Source organism: Mirounga angustirostris, unplaced genomic scaffold, assembly GCF_029215605.1.
Source record: "Mirounga angustirostris isolate CCGP_5_RB_7025 unplaced genomic scaffold, mMirAng1.0.hap1 SCAF_5, whole genome shotgun sequence".
NCBI lineage: Eukaryota > Metazoa > Chordata > Mammalia > Carnivora > Phocidae > Mirounga > Mirounga angustirostris.
The window spans coordinates 7416390-7443722 of record NW_026991713.1 but is presented as its reverse complement, the minus strand read 5'-3'; the positions used below and the strand labels follow the sequence as shown (position 1 = coordinate 7443722).

Here is a 27333-nt window from a genome sequence, read left to right as displayed (position 1 = left end):
CTGTGTTGCACTGAAGTGAACAGTCAAGAAATGGATATTCTAAGGGCTTGTCCCCCCCTAGTCGCTGTGGGCTGTGGAGGTGTCTTAGACCACCGACCCCAGGCTGGGCTGGGCTGGGCTGGGCAAGGTAGGTCCATCTCACCTCACATGGACTGAAGAACAGAAGCACCCTGGATTCCAGCCACTGCGCAAGTCACTCTTCCCCTTTGAGCCTCAGTTTCCCCATTTGCTGAAGGAGGCTCTGGCCTTGCCCAGCCTCCCAGGGCAGCTGCGGAGTCAAGGCTGGATTTTTCCAGTAGAACCTCATTTTCAACTACAATCTTACCCAGAAGGCCAACATATGAAACTGATAAAAGGGGTGTTTCATCAGCATACATTTCTAAGCTCAGGATGCTGACAGGTCCTTAGTCTAAAGTCACTTGAGAGGGTAAGTGTGTGACACTTGTAATGGGACACACATCCTGCTTGGGGTGTTGGGGAGGCCCATGGTGCCGGGAGCCACCCCAGCACCCAGTCTGTTCCAGCAGCTTGTCTGAGCTACACAGCATCAAGGAAGCCTTGAGGCCTGCAGGCAAAAAAAACGTTTTTAAAAAATGAATTTAAATTAAGCTCCGGTGACAGCCACACAGCCCAACCAGGGGTCCCAGGGGTCTACAGAACCCATCTGATGACCCCCGGCCCTGGCTGTGAGACCCTGGGCACAGCCCTTGCCCTCTTTGGGTTTTAGAAGGCACAGGAGGCTGGGGTCCACGTCTAGGGGCCCATCTGTTTACCTCAGCGGGTCTGGAGTTGGTGATCAGAGACACGTGGCTGATGACCTGGCTCCCCACAGCCCCTCAGAAGCCTGGTGGGTGAAGCAACAGAGTGTGTGCGAAGAAAACCTTCAAGGCCTGGCCTGGGGGCTCAGCTGGGATGTGGGAGACAGCTAGGATGAGGTGAGGTGGGATGGGGAGGAGGGAGCTGACCATGCCCTGAGAGTTTAAAAATAACTCCTGTCTGAGTGCTGTTAGCTCCAGCCAGCCCCAGCTTCCAGGCTCTGGTGACATCACCAGGGCACAGGATGTCCTTGGCAGGGCCTGGGGGTGGCAAGGGGAGGGCGGAGGGGGTCCTGATTTGCCCTTTCTGTTATTTGTGTTTGGGGAGAGCCAGCCTGGGTTGTCCTGGACAAGAGGGGCTGCCGGGGATCCCTCCCCAGCCAACCCTTGAGAGCATTCCCTTTTGCATCTGAGAAAACTGAGGCCCCAACTTGGAGAGATTTGGCAGGTCCAGAACTCGAGGCCAGCGGGGCTAGCTCCCAAGCAGTGGTTCCGGAAGTCTGGTGAGCATGGGATGGGGGACCATTTGGGGAGAGGTCTCACTTGGGTGGAGGGCAGGGGGAGGCACCAAATGGGCAAATGCCTAGCACTGTACTTGACATTGTTCAGAACAAACAAGTTCCTCCTGACCATCCTTCGCCTCTGCATCTCCCTCGGACCCTTAGGAGGGACTGACAGGGATTAGTGCTGTCCCCATTTTATAGATGAGGAAACTGAGATCCAGGGAGACAGAACCACCTACTCTAGTCCTCAAAGCCAGCATATCATGCCCATCTGGGATGGGGTCCAGCATCCCCCAGCTTGAGCTGCTAATAGAGAGGGAGCTAAGGTGGAGCCAGGGTGGGTATAGGGGCTGGGGGAAAGAGGGGCTGCCATAAGGATACAGGGAAGGGCTGGAAAGGAGACCCTGCTGCCTCCGCTGTTGGGGCGCCCCATTCATTGGGCCTCCCTCCCATTGCGCTCCCTCCTCACCCCTCCTCTATGGGCTTCCTGCCCCCTTGCACTCAGGCCAAAGTCAGGCCTTGCCTGGTCAAGGCTTTCCCTGCACATCCAGCCTCATCTCTCATCACGTACTTGACATACTCTAAGCCTCAGCCTCAAACTGCTTCTAGATCCCTACAGCGATTGCTATTTCAGGCCTCTGAGCATTTGAACAAGCTGTTCCTGCTGCCTGGAATGCCCCCTCCTGTGTCTTCCTGGGGAACTCCTATACATCCTTCACAGTTCAGCTCTGAGCTGTCCTGCTCATCAGACCACGACCCTGACCCCGGATTGCTGTTTGCTGCCACCTCTCCTCTGGACCCACGACCCTTTTAGGGCAGGAACTGTATTGTATTCCCCTTTCTGTGCAAGGGCCTAGCACATGCTTGGATGAAGGAACTCAACTGGGTCCTGAGCCTGCTCGTTTCTCGCCAGGGACTTTGTCCAAGTCACATCCCCTCTCTGAGCCTTGTAAGGTGAGGACAAGGACCACTCTGCAAGCTTGTTGGAGAATGCTGGGATCTCCTGTGTCCCTTAGTAGGCATTAAAGGGCTTTACCGGTGTGGGGGGTGTTGTTCCACGGCCACAGTTCAGTCTCTGGCCACAAACCCCAGTCTAACCACCCCCCCAAGGTAGGCCCCTCACTTGCTCTGCCCTGTCTCTCCACACTGCCCACCAAATCAAAGCAGGGGCAGTCCCAACCTGCCACCCTCCTGCTGCTTGCTTGCTCCCCCCTCCCCCCGAACCTCAGAAAGCCCAAGATTCCCCAAGGGAGCCTGTTTCAAATGCTGAGTCCCAGGCCTCATCACCAGAAGGCCCACTCAGAAGGGCCTGGGGTGGAATCCCAGAATCAGCACTGTTAAGCAGCCGCCCGGTGGCCCCGACCCAGCTTTCGGAGCCTCCTGAGTGCAGCATGACCTTCGGCAGGGAGGAAGAGCAGGTGCCACCATGGAGGGGCTGGGGACTGGGGACGATCTCAGGTGGTGGCTGCCTGCAGCCTTTCCTCCATTTCCCAGGGGGAGGCGAGCAGGCCCTAAGCTAGGGGCTTCGGCAAGGGGCTCCCTCGGCCTGCTGGCCAAAGGCGGACCCCCGGGCGGCCGGCACTGGCCGCACACGGTGCGCGCGCGCGCGCGCGGGCCCCCGGGCCGAGTCCGGCCCGCCGCTGCCTCCCGTCAGAGCCGTCTGCTGGGGAGCCAGACGCGGATATAAATAACAGCGAAGCCAGGCCGGATGAAGTAAGCGCGAGCGGAGGGAGGCAGGAGCCGCCGCCGGGGAGCGGGGCACGCAGACGCGCGCGGCGGGGAAGGGGCGGCGCGGGCCCGGGTGACCTTGGGGGGGGGAGGGCGGGGGCCCCGGGCCTGGAGGTGTGACGTCGCCCGGGTCGCGGGGAAGCGCAGGGGCGCTGCGGGGGGCCGGGGCCTGGCCAGGAAGCTCGGGGCACCGAACCCCGCCCCTGGGGGGCCGGCCAGGGGCTCTGGGCTGGAAGGCTCGCCCGCCGGTGAGCGGCCTCGGCCCCGACGCACGCCCCGTCTGCTCTGAGCCTCGCTCTCCCCGGGCGTGCGCTCGCGCCCCTCCGGCCCTGCCCCCCCACCTCCCCGCGGCTCGGCGGGCGCGGAGGGGGCAATTCTGGTGTCGAAGGACGGAACAGCCGGGCTGTTCCTAGGAGGGGCCGCCCCCATTGGCTGCCCTCCTCCGCCCCGCCCCCCGCGCCGCCCGTTACGTAACCCTTCCCCCCCCGCCCCCCGGCCTCCGCTGGGGTTGGGGGCCAGGAAAGGAGAGGCCCCGGCCCTTCCCTGGGCGCGGTCCTGCGTGGTTCAGCAACCTTCCCTGCCGCTTAACGCCCAGGGGGAAACTGAGGCCGTTGTCTAGAGGGGCCCAGCGAGGTGGGTCCCTGCGGGGATGGGGTGACCGAGCAGGCGAGGATCCTTGGTTTACAGGGGAGCCCAGACTGTGATGGGAGCCTCGGCACCACCTCGGGTCACGACTTCCTCCTCTGTGCTAAGGTTCCCTCCCTGGCCGGGACCTTAGGAGCCCCGGAGGTCCCCGGCTGCGGGAGCCTTCCACAGCTACCCCCCCCCCCCCCCACTGTGCCTGGGCCACAGTGTATCTTGAATTCTAGTCAGGCAGTGATACCCAGTGGTGACTGGTTCTTCCGCCCACCCCATGGGTGACCTTGGGTAGACTTTGCCTCTCAGAGCCTCAGTATCCCCACTTTTAAACTCGGACTGCTCATGGGCCCTCCTTCTAGTGTTGTAGGGAAGAACCCAGGCATGTCAGCACCTGCTGAGTACTTAGCAAGGTAACTGTGTACTGTCCTAATTCTCCCCTAATCCTCTCCCAGGATCTGGCCCGGTGCAGGACCTGAGCCCAGCCTTCGGCTCCTCCGCAGTGCCCCATTGGGCTGGTCTGCTCGCTGTGGACCTTAGCCTTTGCCCAGGGAGCGCATGGTCCGGGCCTGCCCTGTGGCAGCACAGGGGGCCTTGCCTGATACCTTCTAAGAGCAGATTCTGGGACAAGAAAAGTATCTGCCTGGGTCTTCTGTGTACTCCTCAGACTCAGTGGGAGCCTCTGTCCCTTCATCTGCAAAATGGGGAAAATCACACCTCCTTCCTTCCCCTCCTGCTCAGCCTCTGCCAGGATGAGGAGAGGCTGCTATCCCCGCTCCCAGTTACCGGGCTGGGACCGCGAACCCAGGGCGTTATGCTCATTTTACCTTCCGACAGGTGAGAATTGATGTCCTTTTACAGTTGAGGAAACCAAGAGGTGGAGTAACTCCTCCAGGTAGGGTGACCGACCGTTCTGGCTTGCCTTAGACTGAGGGGTTTCCTGGGACACAGCACTTTTACTGGGAAAACTGGGAGTCACCCTGCCTCCAGGACACACACCTCACAAGGTGCAGTATCTGAGTCCAGAGTCTGGCAGTCCAGCTCCAGACTGTGTTTCCCTCTCTCAGTATTTGCTAAATGAATGAATACATCCCTCCCCACAACTGTCTCTCAGCCTTTGCTGGGCACCTTGGCTCATATATCAGGATAGAGTTTGGACTCTGCCGGAAGTGTTGTGTGGGAAGTGAGTATGGTCTCTGGGTTTCGCTGCTGGTTTTCTAGGATCCCCCTCAGGCCCTCCCTGGTTCACCTTGACCTGAGGGAACCCCCAGGGTCTGCCCATCGGGCTCTTACCCTTTTTCCTACAGAGGTGAGGAGCCACAGGCCCCTAATACCAGCTGTGTCACTTTGCTTGCTGAAGCTCAGTTTCCTCACCTATAAAATCAGGGAGATAAAACCTGCCTCCGGTTGCTGCAGGGATTCAGGGAAATGCAGGTAGAGCTCCTGGCACACAGGAAGTCCTCAATACATCCACGTTATTGCTGCTTATTAATGTGGTAGTTATAGCCGACTACTCCAGCAAGTGCTTCCTCTGGGAGGGGAACTGTCTTAAATGCCCTCCGTGCATTCAAGCCCCAAAAAGAAGTAGGTGCCAACTTTCAGGTGAAGATCTGAGTCTCAGAGAGGTTGTGACCTCCCGGAGGTCAAGGCCATAGGGGGGCAGGGCCAGCGTTTGCAGGGTACTGTCCTCTTCTGGAACTTAGCTCAAGTGATGGCAGGCGGGAGTGGTCTGGGGAAACTAAGGCGTATGTTAGGGAAGGATGGCTGAGGCCCTCGCAGGGAGCCAGGCCCCCCGGTCTCCCTCCCAGACCAGCTGGTCCTCTCCTCGCCCAGGGTGGCAGGTCAGGTTGTACAGACGAGTCCTTTGCTCGGGCCAGGCCGCTCCCTGCCCCCCTCGGCCGGCTGCCCGTGCCCTCTGCCAGCTACTGTTCCCTGTCCGCCAGCCAAGCCGTGAAGCAGTCCCGGACATTGTGTCCAGAGAGAGGGCCAAGCAGGCCCCCCTACCGGTGGCCGATGACCTCCCGCCCTGCCCCTCTGGGCCTCAGGCCAGCCTGGCCTGTCCCCCGCCCCGGCCCAGGCGGCCCGCCAGAGCTGCCCTCCCAGAGGCCAGCCCAGTGCCTCGCCACCTCCTGCCACCCTGCGAGCCCTGCTTAAGAGGGGTGCCCCTGCTGCAGCCCGGGCCCGCTCCCCAGAAGGCAGCCCTAATTCCAGAGGGGGGGCTCCCTAGTGTGCTGATCAGGAGAAGCCAGCTGGGCTCCGTGCCCTGGGCGTTTCTGCTCGGCCTGTCCCCAAACCCAGCTGAGCCAAGGCGAGCGGCCCCCTTGGGCAGAGAGCTGAGGGGGGGTGGGGGGCTCTGTGCCCATGTGAGCGGGGCCAACCCTGTTTCCACGCCGTATGGCTAAGGAAGCTGAGCTGCACAGAGAGGCCCAGATTCTGGCAGAGCCACATGACCCAGCTGAGGCTGCTGCACGGAGCAGGAAGGGGCGGAAGGGCAGCAACAACCGGGAGGGGCAGTCCCCGAGGGGCGGGGGGCACGCGCAAGACAAGGGGGCCCCCTGTGGTTTTAGTTGAGCTGCCCCCCGCCCCGGGCTCAGAGCCCCTTTCCCTCACTTCCCCCAACCTAGTGTTCCTGCCTTGTCACCCGCTTTGCTTCCCTGAGGATACTTCTGTCCGTGGCTTTTGTGTATCAGGTGTATTGTTGATCTTGTGCACAAGACCAGGAGCCTGGTGAGCGCAGGGATTGTGTTGTCCCTGCTGCATCTCCAGGGCCAAGAACACAGGGATTTGCACATAGTAGGTCAATCTATATTTGTGGAACGGACAATCGAGTATCGGCTGTGCCTTTTAGTCACCAGAATCAAAAAAAGGAACATATCCGTCACCCTCAAAAGTTTCCTTATTCCCAATTTTTTTTTTAAAGATTTTATTTATTTATTGAGAGAGAGAGAATGAGAGACAGAGAGCATGAGAGGGAGGAGGGTCAGAGGGAGAAGCAGACTCCCTGCCGAGCAGGGAGCCCAATGCGGGACTCGATCCTGGGACTCCATCCCGGGACTCCATCCCGGGACTCCAGGATCATGACCTGAGCCAAAGGCAGTCGTTTAACCAACTGAGCCACCCAGGCGCCCCACCTTGTTCCCATTTTTAATCCCTTTCTCCAGTCTCTTTCCCTCCTCCTCTCCTGTCCCAGGCAACTACTAATCTGCTTTCTGTTGCGACGTGATTAGTTTGCATTTTCTAGAATTTTCTGTAAATGGATTCAAATAATATGTTGGGTTTTTTTGTTTGTTTTGGTCTGACTTTCACTCGTTTTAATATTTTGAGATTCATTCATGTTGCGTGTATCAGAGGCTCATTTCTTTTTATTGTTGTGGAGTGTTCCATAGTGTGATGCCCTGGAGTTTGTTCAAGCCTTCACCCCTTGAAGGACATTGGGGTTGTTTCCTATCTGGGGCTAACACATAAAGCTGCCGTGAACATTTGTGTAAAAGTCTTTGTATGGACGTTCATTTCCTTTTCTTACGGGCAAATGCTTAAGAACAGAATGGCTGGGTCCTGTTGTCGGTGTGTGTTTAACTTCTAAAGAATCTTCCAATTTATTCTACAAAGTGGTTGTGACATTTTGCATTCCCACCAGCAGTGTATGAAAGTTGCTAATTTCTCCACATCTTCGTTAACACTTGGTATTGTCAGTCTTTTAAATTTTAGCTGCTGTAATAGGTGTGTTTATTGTGGTGTTAGTTTGCATTTTTCTAATGACTATTGATGAGCAGTTTTTCATGTGCTTATTTACCATTCATTTATCTTTTTTTAAGATTTTATTTAGAGAAAGAGTGGGGGAGGGGCAGGGAGAGAAGGAGAGAGAGATCTTTTTTATTTTTTTTAAGATTTTATTTTATTTTATTTTAAAGATTATTTATTTATTTATTTGAGAGCGAGAGAATGAGAGAGAGCACATGAGAGGGGGGAGGGTCAGAGGGAGAAGCAGACCCCCCGCGGAGCAGGGAGCCTGATGCGGGACTCGATCCAGGGACTCCGGGATCATGACCTGAGCCGAAGGCAGCCGTTCAACCAACTGAGCCACCCAGGCGCCCGAGATTTTATTTTATTTTAGAGAGAGAGAGAGAGCAGGGGGCAGGGGCAGAGGAACAGGGAGAGAATCTCAAGCAGACCCTGCAGTGAGCACAGAGCCTGACATGGGGCTCGATCTCACGACCCCGAGATCAGGACCTGAACTGAAATCAAAACTCAGACACCCAACTGACTGAGGCACCCAGGCACCCCCCCATCATATATCTTTTTTTTTTTTTTAAGATTTTGTTTATTTATTTGACAGAGACACAGCGAGAGAGGGAACACAAGCAGGGGGAATGGGAGAGGGAGAAGCAGGCCTCCTGCAGAGCAGGGAGCCCGATGTGGGGCTCAATCCCAGGACCGTGGGATCATGACCTGAGCCAAAGGCAGACGCTTAACAACTGAGCCACCCAGGCGCCCCTGTCATATATCTTTTTTTTTTTTTAAGACTTTATTTATTTGACACAGAGAGAGTGAGAGAGATAGAGCACAAGCAGGGGGAGTAGCAGGCAGGCAGAGGGAGAAGCAGGCTCTCTGCTGAGCAAGGAGCCTGATGCGGGACTCGATCCCAGAACCCTGGGATCATGAGCCGAAGGCAGCCGCTTAACTGACTGAGCCACCCAGGCGCCCTATCATATATCTTTTTTATGAAGTGTCTGTTCAGATCTTTTGCCCAGTTTTGTATTGGGTTGTTTTCTTATAATTGAGAGGTGTTTAGTTCTGTTTTTTATTTTTTTAAAGTAATTTTTAAAAAGATTTTATTTATTTGTCAGAGAGAGAGAGCGCGCGCGCAAGCAGGGGGAGCAGCAGGCAGAGGGAGAAGCAGTGTCCCTGCTGAGCAGGCGGTCCGATGCGGGACTCGATCCCAGGACCCTGGGATCATGACCTGAGCAGAAGGCAGATGCTTAACCATCTGAGCCACGCAGGCATCCCTGTGCTGTTTTTTAGATATAATTGACTGATATAACATTATATTAGTTTCAGGTATATAACATACTGGTTTGATGTTTGTATATATTGCAAAATGATATAATTGAGTTTTGAAAGTTCTTTGTAGATTCTGTATAAAACACTTTTATCAGATACATATAATTTGCAAAATATTTTCTCCCAGTCTGTGGCTTGTATTTTTATTCTTTTTATTTTTTATTCTTTTACCAGTCAGTGTCTAAGGGAGATTTTTTTTTTTTTTTTATAAAGTTCAGTGTATCAGTTTTTTCTTTTATGGATCATTTTTCAGGAGTCATATCTTTTTTTTTTTGTAAATTTTTTTGTTTGTTTTTGTTTTTTAAGATTTTATTTATTTATTTGAGAGAGAGAATGAGAGACAGAGAGCACGAGAGGGAAGAGGGTCAGAGGGAGAAGCAGACCCCCCGCTGAGCAGGGAGCCCGATGATGCGGGACTCGATCCCGGGACTCCAGGATCATGACCTGAGCCGAAGGCAGTCGCTTAACCAACTGAGCCACCCAGGCGCCCCTCAGGAGTCATATCTAAGAACTCTTTGCCTAACTCAAGATCACAAAGATTTTCTCTTCTGTTTTCTTTTAGAAGTTTTTAGTTTTAGTTGTATATTTCTGCCTTTGGGATATCTCTGTGGCTTCTCGAAGGCATGGTCTTTACTTGCTGTGCCCCTGGCTCTCACTCTTCCACTCCTGAGCCTTGTTCCTCTCCTCGCCTCCCTGCTGACTGCCTGGAGCCCCCCAGTGCTCAGTCCGGGTGTCATCTTACCAGCCTACGCTGGAACACTTGGCCTATGTTCTGTGCCATAATTCCTCACTCACCAGCTTCTGCCAACCCTCTGAAGGGCCTTCCCAGGCTGGGTGGGAGCCTCCTCTGGGCACTTGTGTCTCCCTGGGCTTCCTTCTGGCGTGAACCTGATCAAGGGGTTGAAGTCCTAATGACCCGGTCTGTCTTCTATCACCAGACGTACCCCCCACTTCCTCCAGCAGGCCCATGCTCAGCGCCGGGCACAAAGGAGGGGTTCCGGGAAGGTTTATTGATTGTGTGAGAGAACAGTGTCTCATTCTCTCTGTTAGCCACGGGCCAACCTGGAGGTGAGAGACTGAAATCTCACATTTAAGATAACATCCTGACTCCCCATCTGGGCTCCGGGGCCCATGATGTGGCCCTGAGGACCTCTTGACCTGATCTTGAGCTACTTGCTCTTGTTTACTACTGGCCTTTTCGTTCCCTAAGCATACCAGGCTTGTTCCTGCCTTGCCCTTGGAAGGGGCTGACCCCTCTGCTGCTCACTCTGGTAATTCTCTTGTAATTCAGATCGTAGATTCAGAGCCCCCCCCCCCCCCCTTAGTAAGGCCCCTTCTTCCCCGGACCAATCTAAAGGTCACTAGTGGCCATCGCTGGTTGTGATTATGGCCCATCCTCACTGTCTGACATTTTCTCATTTATTTGTGGTTCATCGAACATGGTCTTTAGGGGAGCAGGGATTTGTTTCCTGCTGTTCATCCTATTTCCCTCATGCCTGGAACAGTGTCCAGCACTTCTGGGGGCTCCATGTTGTAAGGTGAATATTGAATGTTGAGTAGAGCCAGTCCGGGCAGAGCTAGCCAGAGGACCCAGCTGAGTGGCTGTCCCAGGCCTCTTCTCCGCGGCCCTTCTCCTTACTCAGCCTGCCGCATCCCAGCACTATTCTGATCAGGTCCTCATGCCTTGGGCAGGGGTGGGGGGCCTCAGCCAGTAGCCACGTGGTCCTGCCCAGGGCCTAGCCTGTTACTCTTCCCTCCCCTCCCTGGGAAAGGTTCTCCAGCACAGAGTCCTCATCATGTCTTGGGAGCCCCTGAGACAGGAAGAGGCACTGGCCCAGGGAGTGGTTCAGCTGGCCCGGGGCCCAGCCCTGCTATCCCTTGTTGTACAAGTGGGACAGATGTCAAGAGGGAAGAGAGGTGTTCAATGTTACACAGAAAGTGAGCAGCTGTGAGGACCAAGAGCTCACTTCGCTTGCTGGCAGGGACGTTCGCCAAATTAAAAACCAGGGGATCAGTAGGTTCCTATTGCCCAGGGGCTTGGAGACTTCCTGGCTGGTTCCAGCCTGTCCTTGGGCCCTGCCCAGGCATGACTTGGCCCAACCGGCCAGGCCCAAGGGGAGGAGGAGGGAGGATGAGAGTGTGCCCCTCCGCCCCTGACTCAGAGGCCCAGACAGTGGCATCCCCTTGGCCTAGGGGCGGGCCCTGACTCAGTTGGGCAGTGACCGACCCACGGAGCAGGGTTCTCCTGCCGCCATGACTCACACCCACCCGCCCCTCTGTTCTCCAGAGGGAAACTCCCCGGAGGTTTCGGGACGTGGGTCAAGGGCCCGTTCCATCCCAGGGCTGAAGGCTGGGCCCCTGAAGAGGACAAGCGGCAAGGAGCATACTTTGTAGCATGGGGTGGGGAGCATTGCTGGGGCACAAGCAACCTCCCACCTGGGCAGAGGGCAGAGCGGGGGCCAGCCTAGTTGTGCCCCACTCTGGTCCTGCTGCTGGCGGGGTCTGGTTTCGGTGTGTTTGCTGATGCAAGGAAGCCTCTGGGAGCGGGCCGGCTGGTGGTGTTTGAGGACAGACAGTGACAGCCCCGGGGAAGAAGGTGACACTTGTTGTTCACTCTGGGCGGGCCGCTATGCGCAGCATTTTCCACTCATTATTTCGTTTGATTTTCACGAGCAGTAGTTATTATCCCCATTTTCGAAGTGAGGGAACGGAGGAGCCAGAGTAGGTGAAGTGGTGTGCTTGAGGTCCCCCCAGCAAGGGAGCAGCAGGGGTGGGACGGGAACCTGCGTCTTCTGGGGGGTGGGGAGAGAGGAGTCGCTTCCCTGATGGCTCCCCCGGGGAGGGGCCTGGCTAACTTGGCCTTTCTCTGCCTCCTGATGCCCAGGCCCTCAGGCCCCCTCTGTGCATGCCTGCCCTGTAACGGCCATCTCTCCTGTGCTCCCAGGCAGACCTTGGGTGTTCATGGAGGGTTTGTCGAGTGAATAAATGAGACTTTTTTCTGGGGAGCTGAGTCTACCAGAACGCTCTTCCCTCCTGTCAGGGCGGAGCTCCGCGGCACGTGCGTAGGGAGGGGGAAGGGGTGACCACGGGCACCTGTTGGGACAGGACCTGTGCTGGTACTGAGTTTGCATTAGCAGAAGTAGGAGTGAGTGTGCGAGGGGCCCTGGGCCCCACAGGTAGGCCGGCAGCCTGTACACAGGGTCACAGGGAGACGTGGGGCTTCTCCCTGGCGGGACAGAGGAAAGGGAGGCCCCTGGGAGTGGCCTTGTGTGCGTCAGGCAAAGGCCTGGGCATCCTGAACAGGGGCCTCCCTCCGCTTGATGGGCTCCAGGGAGGAAGTGGCCCACGGAGGGGCCAGGCATCAAGCGCTCCTGGGACCGTGTGCAGAGGTTGGAGGCCTGGCCGGAGAGCTTCTAGGCCTCGTTCATGCTCTTGGCTGGGGAGGGATCAGTGTTGGCCTGTCTGGGAAGCGAGGGGCCTGAGGAGATGCCCATCGCACTGATGCCCCAGAAGAGCTGCCCCCCCCCCATACCAGGCTGGAGGTGGCACGTCAGCCCTCCCATCCCCTCCGGGGGAGCGTCAGGCTTCTCCAGCAGTTGCCACGGCTCTGTACATGAAAACGTCACACACAAAAGCTCAGCTTCCCCAGTTGCCAGTCTTGTGCATCTAGACCTGGAGCCCTGTTCTCAGTTGTACTGCAGAGAGAACACCTCCATCACCAGGTTGCTGTGAGGCGGAAAGAAGATCCCTCCAGTACCTGGCCGCCCTCTTCAACCCAGGGGCCCGCAGGGCTGATGTGCCCCACAGCCGGGGAGAAGGTACACGGAGAAGTTTCCCCAGTGACGGGCAGCGATGGGCCCTGTGAGAGGGAGATGGCTGAGCTCTTCCCCAGCCCCAGGCAGGCCCTCTTGCCTCTACGGCGGCTCGGCAGTTGCCCGGCCCAGAGAAGGGCCGAGAATCCAAGCACCAGGTTTTGGGACAGAACCTGACTCGGGTGGGCTCTTCTCGTCCTTACCCACTTCTAAGGGAGCAGTCGTCTGAGGGAGGCAAACACCAGAGGTAGAGCAGGCGGGGGGAGGCTGATCTCTCCCTCGGCCTCCAAGGAATCGGCCGTTCCTAAAAAAGCCACGACGTGATCCTGTTCTGTTCGCAGGGCTTGCTTCCAGTACCCGCTCCACAACCCGGCAGCAGGGGGAGCTTGGGCAGTTCCCAGCCTTCGGGAGCAGGTTTCCAGGGTGGCAAAGAACCCCTCGAAGTGGGAACTCTGTGTCCTGTGATGGTGCGACAGGGGGTGAAAAGGGGCCCTTGGCCCTGAGGCACCCCAAGGGGTGAAGTGAGGAGGACCAACGGTCTCTTGAAGCCGACAGGGGCCCAAGTAAAAACAAGCCAGGAGCAGGCAGCAGGCTATTATATATCATGCTTTTAATACAAACTTAAAAAAATCTGGAACAATATAAACTGTACAGATTTGATCAATCTTTTTGTTTTGTTTTTAAACTAAATCTCTAAACACACCAATGTCCCATTCCAAAATATTGCACAACATTCTGAATACAAAATGCTTGATTGTATTCCTCCTTCACTAAAGAAAACAAGTTCATTACCCTGCTCCCCCAAGCTCCTCTCCACATTGCCTCAATGCCCTCCTTCCCATCCCGAGGGGTCAAACTAGAGAATCTATAGCTCACTGCATTGAGAAAAATACATCATTCTGGACTAAAAGTTTACATTCTTTACAAGACGATCCACCTTTTGATTTGTTCCTGGGAAAGAGGGGCAGACAGAGAGAGAGGATGGGGAAAGGGGAGAAATAGGTTCAATTCTCCTCTTTTTTTATTTTAAAGTTTGTTTTTCCTGAAAAAATATCTGTTTCTCTCCTCTTTTTAAGAAAAAATCTTGAAAAGAAAAAAATTACGTTTTTTACGTTAGAAATATACATATATTATATATACCTCTTACATTTTACAAATGTAGCAAATTATTCAATACAAACGGACACCAAAAAATGTAAAAAATAAAAAAAAAAAGTTTTCCTACGAAACCAGGTAAATTAGTGCAGGTTTTTGTTTTCGTTTCCTTAAAAAAAATAAAATTGAAGCAAAAATGCCTAGATTTGAGACGAGACAGACTGAACTGGGCCCAAGAGTCCAGCAGTGGAGTCATGCTCCTGAACATACACTTTTCTTCGTATTTCAAAAGACACTAAGGGGTTGGTCTGCCCCTCCCCCTAGATGTGGTGAGAAACAAGCCGACCGGGCTGGCGGGTACCTGTGTCCGCGAGTGTAGGGGCATGCATCAGGCAGCATCCAACCTTTCCCAGAGAGCAGCCACCTGCCTGGGCCTGTCACCTGTGTGGGAGCGGAGGGCGAGGGAGAGGGTCGCCCAGACCGGGCCGGCCCGAGAAATCGAGGGGACAGCTGGTGCTGGGCTGAGGAGCCAGGGCGTTGCCCTGCTGGGGGAGGTAGAGCTGGTGCCCAATGCAGGGGGAGGAGGCTGGCAGTGTGTGTCTGGGCTGGACCCACTGCCACGGCGGTTGCCCCACTTGGGGTCACTGAGGAGGGCGGGGTGGGTTGGGGTGCCAAGGGCTTTGGTACGTTTTGGTGACGGGGGCCCTGATGCCACGTGGCCCACCAGCCAAAGCATCATGGCATGCATGGAAGCTGGCTCACTTGGGTCAGGTGGGAGAAACAGCTTCTCTTCCGGCAGAGACAGGAGCTGAGGCTCTCCTGTGATCCGCACATACCACCTGCGATGGCCAAACGCCTGTCCCGGCCGGCCTGCCCGAGAGACCAGTCCTCACGGCATCGAGGCCTAGTGGAGCTGGGTCGGGCAGTGAGAGGGGCCGGCAAGAGGTACCAAGAAGTTCTCACGCAGGCAGGGGCAGAAACATACTAAAATAACATCTACAACCAAAGGACTAAGAAGTCTCGATTCAAGGCTCAGGACTGCCCACTCTAGGCACTGACCCAAAACTCCCCCCCCCCACCCCCCACGGGTGCTCAGGTGAGGAGCTCCCACCCTGGGTTAAGGTCACGAAACAGGAGGATCTGGGTCCAGGGACTTCTCTTAGGCATCAGGGGCTGGTAGGCTGGTATTCCCTCAGCCCCTCACAGCTACCCCCCCCCCCTTTTTTGGTCAAAAACAAAAGTGCAGATCCCTCCGCAGTGTGGAAACCAGTTCCTTCTGCAGTATTTTCCCCTGGGAGTGTCTTAGGCTCAGCCGCAGTCTCACCCCAACACGTGACCCACCCTACAAAAGGACTGACAACCCACCCAGCCCATTCCCCAACCTCCTACATAAATAAGCACTTGCCGCAACCTGGAATCATGTTGGGGGGGAGGGGGTTTACATGGCTTGGAATCCTTTAAAACAGGACGGCAAACCACGCACGCGCACGCACGCACACACACACCCGCACTTGCCCCACCTCCTTCCCCACAACCTCAGGCCCAGGGAAGAAGGGGCTGCACGAGAGGCCACATGTGTCAACGGCTGGGTCTCCGGGGCTGTGGTGGGGGTCCGGGCCAGGTGGGGATGGTTTGTGGGGCCACAGGACAGAGATGAAAGCAATTCCACTAGACAGAGTGCTAACCTCTCTAGCGGGAGGGTGTCAAGTAGCCAGCCAGCAGCTCCCCGTGGCTCAGGCCTGGGAGGGAGCAGGGGCTGGGGTCAGACCTATTTGGGTGGCAGGGCCCAAGAAGGCCTGCTGAGGTTGGATGGCTTTGAGTGAAAGCAGAGCTGGGGGACAGAGGCAGTGACACGGGGCAGCCTCTCTGCTCTGGGCAGAGTCAGGCCCCAGCTGTGGCTCTTCCTTCCCTGCGAGCTTGGACACACCAATCCTAAACCAGGCGTGTGAAGGAGGGAGGGAGGGAGGGAGGGAGGGAGCAGCAATTCACATCTGGACCATTCTTAGCACAGGAAGCCACTAATTAAAGATGTTATATAGAAAACTACATGTAAAAAAAAAAAAAAAAAGAAAGAAAAAAATATAAAACCCAAACCAACCAAATAAATCAGAGGCAGGCAGGAAAACAGCAGGGGGTTGAGTTAACCTCGTTTCGGTGCTTCAGGAGCCCCCTCCCACTCCATGCCTGGGCTGGATCTTTTTTTCTAGAAGCCAGAGTAAGAAGACTGGAAATCTTTTTGTGTATTTTTCTTTTCCTCTTTTTTTGGCCTTTCTTTTCCTTTCTCCTTTCTGTGGTCTTGGGCGCTCCCGGCCCCGCGGCCCGACGGCGGTCAGTTGGCCAGCACGACGGGCTGGAAGGGCTGGCTGGGGTAGGGCATGGCGTTCAGGTTGTAGCTGAGGCCCTCCACGAAGGGGGTCTTCTCCAGGAAGAGGCTGTTGGTGCCGCCCCCAAACACCTGGGCCACGTCGAAGCTGCTGCTATTGCACGAGGCGGCGGCCCCGGCGCCCCCGCCGTCGGCCCCGTCAAAGAAGAGGCTGGTGGCGCCGCCCCCGTTGTACACGAACTCCTTGGCGTTGGGGGAGAGCTGCGACTGAGGGGCCGGGCTGGCCGCGACGAAGTTCAGTGAGTGCAGAGACAGGGAGAGGCTCTTGTGCTTCAGCAGGCTGCTGGTGGGAGAGCGGGCCAGGCGGGGCTGCGGAGGCTGGGGGCCCCCGGGCCCGCCGCCCGCCACGCCCCCGCCGCCCGTGGCCCCGCCGCCCTTCTTCATCTTGGTGGAGCCAAACTTGGTGGCGGCGAAGGAGGCGGTGGTGAAGGTGATGGGCTGGGCAGAGCGGGGGATGAAGGTGGGGCTGGGCGACTGGCCGAAGGACGGCGACGGGGAGCTGGACAGGGAGCTGTCCTGGCTGCCGATGGGCACGAAGACCTGTGCGTCGGGGTTGAAACTGCTCTTGAACTCCTTGTCCAGCTCTGGGGCGACACAGCCCTCACTGTCATCCAGGTACAGCACTTTCACCGCCCCCTTCTCGCCGATCTGGTAGGACACTTCGAACGGGTCGATCCAGACGCTCAGCTCCTCGGGCACGTTGGCCCGCACATCCTCCACGGCCAGGCCACTCCGCCGGGCGGCCAGCTCCACCACGGGGTCCACGATCTCCCCGATGTGAACACAGCGGAAGCCGGAGCCCTTCAGGGGCTTGTCAGGGTACCAGTGGCCTTCATATTTCTTTTTCAGAAGCCGCTCCAGCTCCTCGCCGAACAGGTCTGCCCGGCGCCGGGGCAGCTTGTTGTACAAGTAGGAGATGATAAAGTTCAGGGCCACTTTGATCTCCAGCTGCATGGTCCTTTCCGAGGCGGCAAATCAGCTCCGGGTACGTGTATACAAGCCGAGGGCAGTGGCAGGTGATGGAAGGTAGGCAGCCTTGGGCTCCAGACAGCTCTGCAAACCAAGAACAACGGACGGTATTATGAGTAGATGTGCAGAAAGCTGGGGGGGGGGGGGCAGGCGGGCAGGGGGAATCAACGGAAAGGATAGAAAAGCACCAACTTTAGATCTCAGACTCAGGGCCCCTTTTCTGCTCTACTAGTGACTAGCTTGACTGTGTGGCTGAGGGCAAGCCACTTTCTTCCGAGCCTCAGTTTTATCAGTGACATAAGGCTATCATGCAGAGTCAGTTAGCTCAAGGATGTAAACTGTCTCACACTGAACCTGCTATTTAGAAGGCACCTGATAAAATGAGCTATGGTTTTTCAAGTAATTCTAAAGAAACAGGAGTGCTGTGGTTTCCACTATTTTGAGAATCCAAGTCACTATACAACTGCTATCAAAAAAACAAAACAGAACAGAGAGCTGGGTGGCTCAGTCGTTAAGCGTCTGCCTTCGCTCAGGTCATGATCCCAGGATCCTGGGATCAAGTCCCATATCAGGCTCCCTGCTCGGCAGGAAGCCTGCTTCTCCCTCTCCCACTCCCCCTGCTTGTGTTCCTGCTCTAGCTCTCTCTCTGTCCAATAATAAATAAAATCTTTAAAAAAGCAAAAAGCAAAAAACCCACAAAAAACTGAGACCCTAATTCAACTGGAGAAGGGGAGGCTCTTGGTAACAAATCTCCATAACGTCTTGTTGAAGTCGTACTCCCAACAGTCACAGGCCAAGATATAAGTTTAAAATCCTTAGTTTTTCTCCTTAAATGGAAAGGGATACAGATCACCGAACAGGAAACAGCACTGCCAACTTTTCACTGGGGGCTTGGACTCCAGTCCCATCCAATTTGTCATCCTGGGCCCCGTCGGTGTACATGCTTTCTGGCTCGCTCTGGGTTTGCAGAACTGATATTTCAAGAACACAGTGTAACCAAAGGGCGCATTTCCACTGAGGCAGCCTCCAAGAATGGAGACAAGAGCACAGTCCCCAAGAAGTCAAGACCTGTTACACCCAGAGGTGTGGGCCCACAAGGGACTGCTGACCAGGGGCTGTCTCAGGGAAGCAGAGGAAATGAAACGGAGGCAAGACCCTACAGGCCAAAAAGTCCTTAAGAGCAGCACTGGTGTGGCCAGAGGGAATCTCTAGCTTTTGGCTAGAGGGTAGGTGATGAGGGTGGCAAAGAGAAGAAATTTTCCATCACCCTGCAGCCTCCAGCTGGGGACCCATCATCACTCAGTCTCCTGGGGACCGTCTGACCACCTGTCCTTGGCACCAGATCAGACTTATCAAGTGTCTGGAGATCCCTGGAGAGGAGACAGCCCAAGATAAACACTCAGATTGTTATTTTGGGATTCTCTCACAGCCAGCTCCCACAGAGGTCAAAAAGGTTTATTCCTGAGGTCTGGGCCAGCCTCATGTCTTAAGAAGAAGATCTGTAAAGTCCTGAGAGCGAGTGATTCTCATCTCCTCACTCTGGATCTCCAAAAGGGCAGCTCCAGGGTGGTCATGCTGTGGGAAAACTGAGAAGGACCACCTTTAAGGGTCAGCAGGGCCAGAATTTGTTCCCAGCCAGGCCTCTGGGTGGGAATGTGCTGCTGAGCTCAGTGCAGAGACAAGACTAATCCATGATCCATCAAGGGCATCTTTTGCCCTGTGATAGATCTGGAGCTGGATTTTGATTAAAATCCCTTCTGGGTCCAGCATAGAGTATTCAGGTGCTAATTCTAGGCTTGAGGATCTTGAGTTTTTTGAACACCTGCCCCAGCTCACTTCCTTATAATTCTTTGGACTGGGGCCATGGCTCCTAGGGGTATTTTTAGGACTGGATCCTCGGGCAAAGCTCTCGGGTGAATATCAGAGAAGCAGCACTGGGTCAATCTGGAGTATCACAGGACACTGGCCAGGTCCAGTCCCACCCTCATTTCAGGTCTGAGCAGAGGGTCACATGGGGATTCAACAGAGGTGCCATGAGCACAGATCAATTCCAGAAGGATTAAAGAGGAAAAAAAAATGGTAAAGATAGGGGGCTTCCTGTTTATAAGGACTGCAGGGCTAGCCACCAGGACTGCAGGCGTCCCCCAAGAGGAAGTCTGTAAGGGCCATAGCAGCCCACCAGAGGTGTCCAACATGGAGGAAATTAAAAAGTTATGAAGAAAGTTGGCACTGGTTCCCAGCGATGGGCCTGGAATTAAAGACAGTGTTTTCAAAGTGTTTTTGAAAAGTAAAACAGACTTAAATATGACATTATACTTCCCCAAAGCACCACGTGGCCTCTTGGTATACCACTCAACACCAAAGGGCTCCTACACCTTTCTAGGCCTCCTCAAACTTTGCTGCATACATGCCTTCCAAGTTAACCTCCCCTGAAGTGTTCAGCCTCAAAATGGGAGCATTTTTATTTATCTATTTTTTTTTAAATTAAATTTTACTTAGTTAACATACAGTGCAATATTGGTTTCTGGAGTAGAATTCAGTGGTTCTTCACTGACATACAACCCCCAGTGCTCATCACAACAAGTGCCCTCCTTCATCCCCATCACCCATCTAGCCTGTCCCTGACCCACCTCCTTCCATTAACCCTCAGTTTGTTCTCTATTGTTAAGAGTCTCTTACAGCTTGTTTCCCTCTCTCTTTTTTTTCTTTTCAAAATGGGAGCATTTTAAATGCAGGCCAAAGTCATTGGGAAATAAGCCTCCCACCCCGAAGTACAATAGAACCACTGTCATCAGCCCTGCCTAGCGAACCATTTTCTGCAGCATAAGCAGCTAAAGCTGCACACCAATTTATACCTCAGTGACGCTGCCACACAAGGAAGGAAGTATAGAACGCCATCTTTGCCTCTTTAATTGGAGAACAGGCCAGGCCAGATGGCTGTGGGGTGGAACCTTTCAAAAATGCTGGACAACCAGAATGAGATTTTCTGCTCTATCAGCTCAGGCTCTAATTTTGACTTCAAGAAGCTTATGGAACAGAGGATTAAAGCACTGGTGCTGTCTTGTCTTTAACTAAAGATAGGAGTGACCACTCCAATGAGTCTGTTCATTTTTTTTTTTAAGGCTATGGACAAATTCTAGGCTTATATATAAATATTCATAGATATTCATTCATAGAATGTGGTAAGATTAGAAAGCTTAGTAATAACTACTCTTCAATATAAGTAACAAGTGGATTCAAGTTAAGAGGGAAGAGAGGACTTTAAGATCTTCTCCAACTCTGACTCAGGTGCAAAAGGCCAGAAAGGTGGCAAAAAGTAAAAACAAAAACAAAACCAACCAAACAACTCCCCTCCCGCCTCAAAAACCAAGTGTTTAACAATAGCAACATCTACCTTTTGTCAATATATTAAAAAGTTGCGAATGTGAGAGTAAACTCTGTCCAGTTTCATTTAGAATCTCAATCCTCCTTCACCTGTTTATTCCCAACAGTAAAATTAATGTGGGATTCAGATCCCTTGTGCTGACTTGTGTTTTATTTATTTTTTAAAGAAGATTTTTATTTATTTGACAGAAAAAGACACAGCGAGAGAGGGAACACAAGCAAGTTGCTGAGTGGGAGAGGGAGAAGCAGGCTTCCCGCCGAGCAGGGAGCCCGATGCGGGGCTCGATCCCAGGACCCTGGGATCATGACCTGAGCCGAAGGCAGACGCTTAAGGACTGAGCCACCCCGGCGCCCCTTGACTTCTGTTTTAAAGAGTGCTTAAGAGAAGGACAAAAACGAGGTAAGAAAGGTGGCTGCTACAGTCAATGATACGGTAATGGAGTTTCCAGAAAGAGGTTATAACAAAAAGCGAAAGAAGGTTAAGAAGAAAACCAGTATGTTTTAAAGGGGAAAAGGAGGGATAATGATGAGGGAACTCCTCAGGCCCCCAAACCAGGAGTACCTATAAAATATTCAGGCACCTCAAGCCTGAACAACCAAATGGTCCTACAACCAAGCACTATCAGGTTCAAAGGAGTCTGGAAAGAGGAGTCGGGAAGGAGGGGGTCCTCAATTTTGACAAGGCCAGCAGGTGTCGCACACTGAATCCCAGGGAGCGAGAGCCAGGTTCCGTGGGACCGCCTGGCCCCACCCCACCAGTCTCAAGAGGCAGCGACCCAGGCCGGCGGGTATGCTTGCAGCCCTTCCAGGACTTGTGCCGACGGGACCACAGCACCCCGCCCAGAGTCTCCACCATGTCCCTCAAACATGGACTGTGCAAGCCCAGCTGTTCCGACTAAGAAGGCCCTTTCTGGGGCACTCGATTCCTGCGAAGCCAGGAAGACTTCACTGAACTCCAACGTAGGCCGGGAGTGAAGGCGCGCTCTGCACTCTGGGAACTGTAGTCCTCAGACGCCTCACGCTCAGACTGGAGCAAGTGACCTACTTTCTCTGCACACTACACTTCCCTATGTGCTTTGCGAAGGTTCAGCCAGCGAATTACGCATGCCCGGTAAGGGGAGCTGGCCGAGGTTCGGAGAACCGAGGAAAAGTTTCCGATGCACATGCGCGCTGTGGTGGACGCCCCCATCCCCCCGCCCACCGCTTAATACATTTTATATAAATTTACCCATAAGGCCTACTCTCCTTATTGTACCACCCTACCGTATTCACGTCTTGGTCTCAAGAAAGGCTGAATTGCCGCCCCTTCCTCTTCACAGGTTCCCTTGACTGTTCAATTAAGGATTTCCTTCTAATGAGTTTTTTCTGGGTGAACACGGTGGGCTGGGACAGATAAAGGTCACACATCCCTCCGCCGCCCCCCCACCCCGCCCCTGCAGCTTAATCTGTATTCCTTGGACTGGGTGGTCTCCGTCTGGAGTTGCTGTAGGGACGGTGAATTCAAAGAGGAAAAAAAGCGTTTTTCACTTAATGCCCGGCGGGCTCAGCTCCAGCACCCCCACGGCCAGAAAAGGCAGGAACTAAACCCAGTTCTCCCCTCCTCTCAGCCAAAGAAATTCCCAGTTAAGCTGCGGGGAGGGGCCGGGCGGAAAATCAGAAGGCCCGAAGCCAGCAGGGCCCAAGCCTCACCCCTCTTCTAATCCAAGTCCGAGTAACTAGACCCAGCTAGGGAAATGGGAAAAGGTTCCGGGCAGGGAAGGAAAAACTGTGCATCTGACACCCGAACAACATATTCTAATACTTGAAATTGTTTTGTGAGTCTCCTCCCATTGCAAGGCCTGCTCTATGACCAGACTTACCAGATCCTCGGCAAAGCTCCCCTGCACGGTGTTAAACCTCCCTAATCCTTCCTCCCACACAAGCTTCTTTCCCCCACTGCTTAAGAGGGGGATGGGGCAGGCGCCCAAGAAAGCAATAGGAGTGTTTTTCTGCTGGAAAATCAAAGATGAGGGGCTCACTCCCAAGGTAGGATGGATAGGAAGGAGAAAAAGAAAGGTTAGACACTGAGCAAGGCACTTGAGACCCCCTCCGCTGGCCCAAGCTGCAGCCCGCTGTGTAAGGTTCTGGTTCCTCTGCGGGGTGGGAGAAGGCCTGCCAGCTGCCCCTCCTCTCTCTGCTCCCTTCCCCCCCTCCCTCTCTGGTCAAGGGCACAGTCCATCCTCCGGGCAGGAGGGGAACGAGCTTAGAAGTAGGGCTCTTCCTCCCAGGCATCTCACCGGGATCAACCAGAATCCACTCACTGGTATTGCTGTAAACGCACTTCACCCCCCGCCCCGCACAGTTTTCCCTTAAAACACTAAAGCCAAACGGTAAATTCTGGTTCAGCGGCCGGAGGACAGTCACCACTGATCGGTCCAAAAGGGGATGTCTACCTTCTATCCCTCAGCTCCACAGGGCCAGAAATAAACCCTATTAATTATTACCACCCCCTTCCCCGCACACGGGAAAAGAAGCAGAAAAACAAGGCCTGGATCCCCTTCCTTCCTCTGATTTATTTAATGGTGGTGGAAGTTATGTTTTGCGGGGGGGGGGGTGTACAAAGAAAAATCTAGCGAGTCTCTACGATATGAAGAACTGAGGGGGGCGGAGAGGGGAGGAAATGCACCCCACCCGGGAGGGGGCCACACTCAGAACACGGAGCGGAGAGGAGCACCGGGGGAAAAGGCGGGGAGGGGGGGTTCTATCGGGGAGGTGGAAGGGGAAAGGAAAATGTTGGCCAGTCCTCGGGGTGGGGGCACGATAGCAACGTGCAGCGTCCAGCAAAGCGAAGAGCGAGAGTGGGACGGGGGTGGGAGGAGGCGTCTCAGGGGTCCCCGCCGCCCGCACGCTCCCCGCTCACTCACTCGGGTCTCCGCGGTGGCGGGGCGGTCTGCCGGTCGCGGGGAGGCTTCTCCCTCCAGGGTGGTTCTGGGCGCGGGGCGGAGGTCGCTCTTCCTTCCTTTCCGGGCGCCGCCGGGCCGGAGGTTGATGGGTCCTTTTTTTCGTTGAGGGTTGGGGGACAAGTGAGGGAGTTTTGGGCTATGACTCTCAATAATAATTCTTTCAGCTTTTTGGAGGTCAGGCTCGGCGGAGAGGGGACGGAAGGCGGGCGGGCGGGCCGGCCGGCGGCGACGGCGCGGGGATGTTGGACCGGAGGGCAGCTCGTGTCGCAGGGCGGAGAACGGTCCGGGCTCTGGCTAACGGGCGGTCCTGCCCTTCTGGCCCCGCGTCGCCCGAGCCACTCGCTTCTCTCCGGCGACGACCCGCACCTTCCCGCGCCCCGGCCCGAAGTGAGCAAAGTCAATGAAAAGTTTCACCCTTAGCAACCCTGCGCACGGATCCCGCTTCCCCACCCCTGCGTGATGCGTCCCTCCGCCCTGCAGGGGCGGGGCCGGGCGCCGGGCCGGGACTACTTCCCAGCCGGCCGGGAGGCTTAACCCTTCGCGACGCGGGGTCGGCGGCTCTACATGCCCTCCGGAGGCTCCCCGAAACCTCCTCCCGCCAGCCCTCCCGTGGCCGGCCTCTTCTCACTCAGCTCCCAGCTCAAACGCCAGCAAGGCCGCCCTTAGCCGGTCCAATGATGCTCGCCTCCCCTCCCCATCACAGCACCGTGCCATTTATTTTCTTCATGCCCCAAACCACAGAAAGCGTGCTCATCGGGTACAATGTTTCCCCAGGTAGACAGCGAGCTCTGGGAGGGCCCGGTCCTGGACTGGAACCCGGTGGTTCACTTTAGATGTGTGACATGAATGGATGTCGCGGGGAGGGGAGCTCCCGCCCCCAGCTCCCGTGGCTTGGGCCCTGCACCTGCCCCAGCGCCGACTGTTCTTAGTTTCGCCGGACCTGCTCCCCCAGGCCAGGTGGGCGAGTCCCTTCGGGTCTGGGCGTTTGACTGGCCGACCAACCCCACGGCTCTCGCACCGCCCCAGTTACCGTCCCTTGGCGGGAGGGGGAGCTGAGGGGATGGCGCGAGCTTGGGAGACGTTTCGCTCCTTTATTAACTCGGGTTGGCTCGAGTCTTCCGAGCGCCCCATGCCTCGGCGGGCGATGCTAACGCCGAAGGGAGGGCGAATGGGAAACCGGGGTCTGAGCACGCTGAGCGGGAGGAAGGGGAGGCGAGGCGAGGCCAGCCGGCCGGTCGGAAAAAGGAGCCTAGCGCCACATAAACCTTCTACTTGCTGCCTCTGGCCCCCCAATTACCTCGCAGCCGAAGAAGGCCCGCGCCGGCTCCGCGCAGGCGCACTAGCGCGCCCCCGGCCAGCCCCGGGCGGGGCTCAGCCCTGCGGCGGATTCCCGCGTTTGCTCTCCCGGCTGGCGACCCCCGTACGGGGGACTAGACAGAGCAACATTTCTTCTATATAAGAGCCCCCCGCCGGCGGGGTGTGGCGCCTGCCCGTGCCAGGGGCCCCAAGCTCACGCACCCGACGGTCCATGGGGTTGCAGACCAAGGCTCGCTGGCCCTGGACGGGCGCGCCGACTACGCGCGCTCGGCCACATTGTGACTGCGGGGCGCGGAGTTGAGGGTAGGGAGGCCTGTGCCCAGGTGAGGTCACAGGCGGACCGGACTGCCAGGTTGCGAGGAGCCCCTTGGAGCTTGCGCGTTAAGGCTTTTGCCCAGTCGCCCATTCCCCAATTCTCTCCCCAACCCCCGACCTTTATTCTCATTCCAGGCGGTTCCAGCCCATCCGCAGTCGCCGAACCCACGTGGGGTGGCGAAATCCGAAAGTTTCCAGCTACGAACAGTTTGCATTTGTTTGTTCCTTGATCTTTTTTTGTGTGTTGTTTTTTGCAAGGGCAGAGAGCAGCGGTGGTGTGGGGGTTTAAAAGCGCTTTCCTTGACTGCAGCAGAAAAAGGCCGGACTGGAGGGCAAACTCCAAGGGGACAGGGAGGCGCGAGGGAGCCTGAGCCCGAAATCCCCCATCCCCCACACACTGAGCGCTTCAGCCCCTGGGGCACCTCCAGGGACTACTTGCCTCGTGCGTCAGCGAGGGGCAGAGCGTCACTTACACGCCCCGCTCCGCTTTGCCCCACTCCACTCCTCCCCTTCTTTTTCCTCCCTCCCCACCTCCCTCCCCTCCCCATCGCTCCCCACTCCTCCCTTGCTCTCCCCTAGCGTGTTCCACGCGAGCAGTGAGACCCGGCCGACCTACAGGGTGCCAGAGCACCGAAGAGCTAAAAATATAACCCGTGTGTTAGCAACAGCCTTCCCATTGGTCGGGGAGCAGGGAGAGGCGGCTTCTGATTGGGTTTCCCATCCAACCGCTAGGATTAAGAATGGGGGCCAAAAACCCGGGCGCTGGGCCTTTGGGAAGAGTGTGCGTTTGCGCAATGAGGCATTGCAAAGGATGCTGGTATTTGAAGTCATTTATTAGAGGCAGCAATGGGTTTGAATCCCAATTGTGTCCACCAACCGTGTTATCTTGATTTAATGGTAACAGATCTCTTTACATCATCAAACCTGTTTTCTTGTTCTTAAAATGGAGATCGTGTGAGGATTAAATATGATACAGGATGTAAAGCCTGGCTCAAATAGTTGTTATCCTTAATTTAAAGGTAACTGTTCAGGCCAGATTGCATCCTACATATCCTGTGCACGGTTCCGTGTGTATTCCCCAACAAGAAACCTTACTATAAAGAACGATGAGAAAGAACGGTTAGGGTGAACTGAAACGAATTCTCCTAGGGCATCTCAGGAAGGAGGGATGGAGTCCATATAAGTAGATAAAGGGTAGACATCTCCTACCTAAATTCAGTGCAGGCTGAGGGATGGCGCACAGAATCCCTGGACAGAAGGCATAGGATTTCTGCGTGTTCGTGCTTTTGTTCTAATCTCCCCTGCAGTGCTGGAAACACACCAGGCCTGAGCAACTTAACTAAAACAAAACTGAGAAATCCAGCCTCCTTGGCAGTTGGGAGCTCTGGGTAAAGGGTTGGCATATAAATAGGAAGGGATAAAATAGAGGGGCGAAAGGTAATCACCATTCTTAACTGCTGATGTGTCCATTTGTCATGTGGCGAGGAGGAGACAGGACGTTTTGTCTCCTCAGTGTGTGACTTCATCTTGCCAGGGCTTAATTGTGAGCTTAATTCCACTCAAGCATCCCACAGTCCCCTCCCATTTTAAATAATCATATGTTGAGAGGTACACACCATGTTTTCAAAATGGTGAGCTTCAGAAGCAACTCCCCTGTCTGAGAGTAAGCAAGTTATACCAGATGTTTTGTTGCCTTGACAAGTCAGGCTGGTAATAATTAACCCCAATTAACTCTCAGGGGTGAGTCACTCTCTCATACACACATGCTAGGGTGAAAAATTTTGTAGTTCCTTTTATGTTATCTAAGAAAATAGCTCCTCGTATTTGACTTTTTCAGATCCACTGCTCCAGCTGGGCAGGAGCAAAGACAAACCCAACAAAACTGGCTTCAGGGAAGTAATTGGATGCAGGGCAAACGACTGCTATTTATTCAACAATGTGAGAGAACAAACCTCACTAAAGGTTTGCCTGGACACTGAAACTGCAGTGTTCGAAGAAAGCAACATTTTAGCCTTGGTGGCAGCAGGCCACTTGGGATCGAGTTGATAAGCAACCAAATAACTGGGGAAAGATGGGAATTGGAGTGCTTTTTTGCAAGGCAAGAAAATTTCAACCAAGGCAAATAATCTTCCACTTTTATGCCTAGCTTCAAACTACTACTAAAGAGCTGCAGATCAGAATAGGGTGACATCGTTTTTCTGAAATTTGGTCAGTTCAGTTTGATTCCCCGTGGAGTTAATTTTCTTTTTTCTTTTGTTTTTATTTCCAGTATAGTTAACAAACTGGTTAATCTTAAAGATTTTATTTATTTATTGGAGAGAGAGGGGTGGGGGTGGGGGGAGGGGCCGAGGGAGAGGGAGTGAGAGAATCCCA

General features: G+C 54.9%; 1 protein-coding gene and 1 long non-coding RNA gene across 5 annotated transcripts; one reads left to right on the top strand and one right to left on the bottom strand.

The window, feature by feature from the left end:
- Window positions 1-1019: 1019 nt before the first annotated feature.
- LOC135364379 (uncharacterized) lies at window positions 1020-21613 on the top strand. Of its 4 annotated transcripts, none has more exons than XR_010411303.1 (3): window positions 2782-3031; window positions 4520-4577; window positions 20576-21613. It is a non-coding gene; the product is annotated as an uncharacterized LOC135364379 (long non-coding RNA). The 4 variants fall into 4 exon arrangements; XR_010411304.1 differs by lacking the exon at window positions 2782-3031 and adding an exon at window positions 3222-3679; XR_010411302.1 differs by lacking the exons at window positions 2782-3031; window positions 4520-4577 and adding an exon at window positions 1020-1318.
- On the bottom strand, window positions 13149-25045 carry TOB2 (transducer of ERBB2, 2). The gene is made up of 2 exons (XM_045872448.3): window positions 23290-25045; window positions 13149-17086 (listed from the first exon to the last, which is right to left on the bottom strand). The coding sequence occupies exon 2, from the start codon at window positions 16985-16987 to the stop codon at window positions 15980-15982; it is 1008 nt and encodes a 335-aa protein (XP_045728404.1). The 5' UTR covers window positions 16988-17086; window positions 23290-25045; the 3' UTR covers window positions 13149-15979.
- Window positions 25046-27333: the final 2288 nt, after the last annotated feature.

What these genes read in the sequence shown, in the direction of transcription:
- TOB2 (XM_045872448.3), bottom strand. Translation starts at nt 16,987, where the DNA reads ATGCAGCTGGAGATCAAAGTGGCCCTGAACTTTATCATCTCCTACTTG.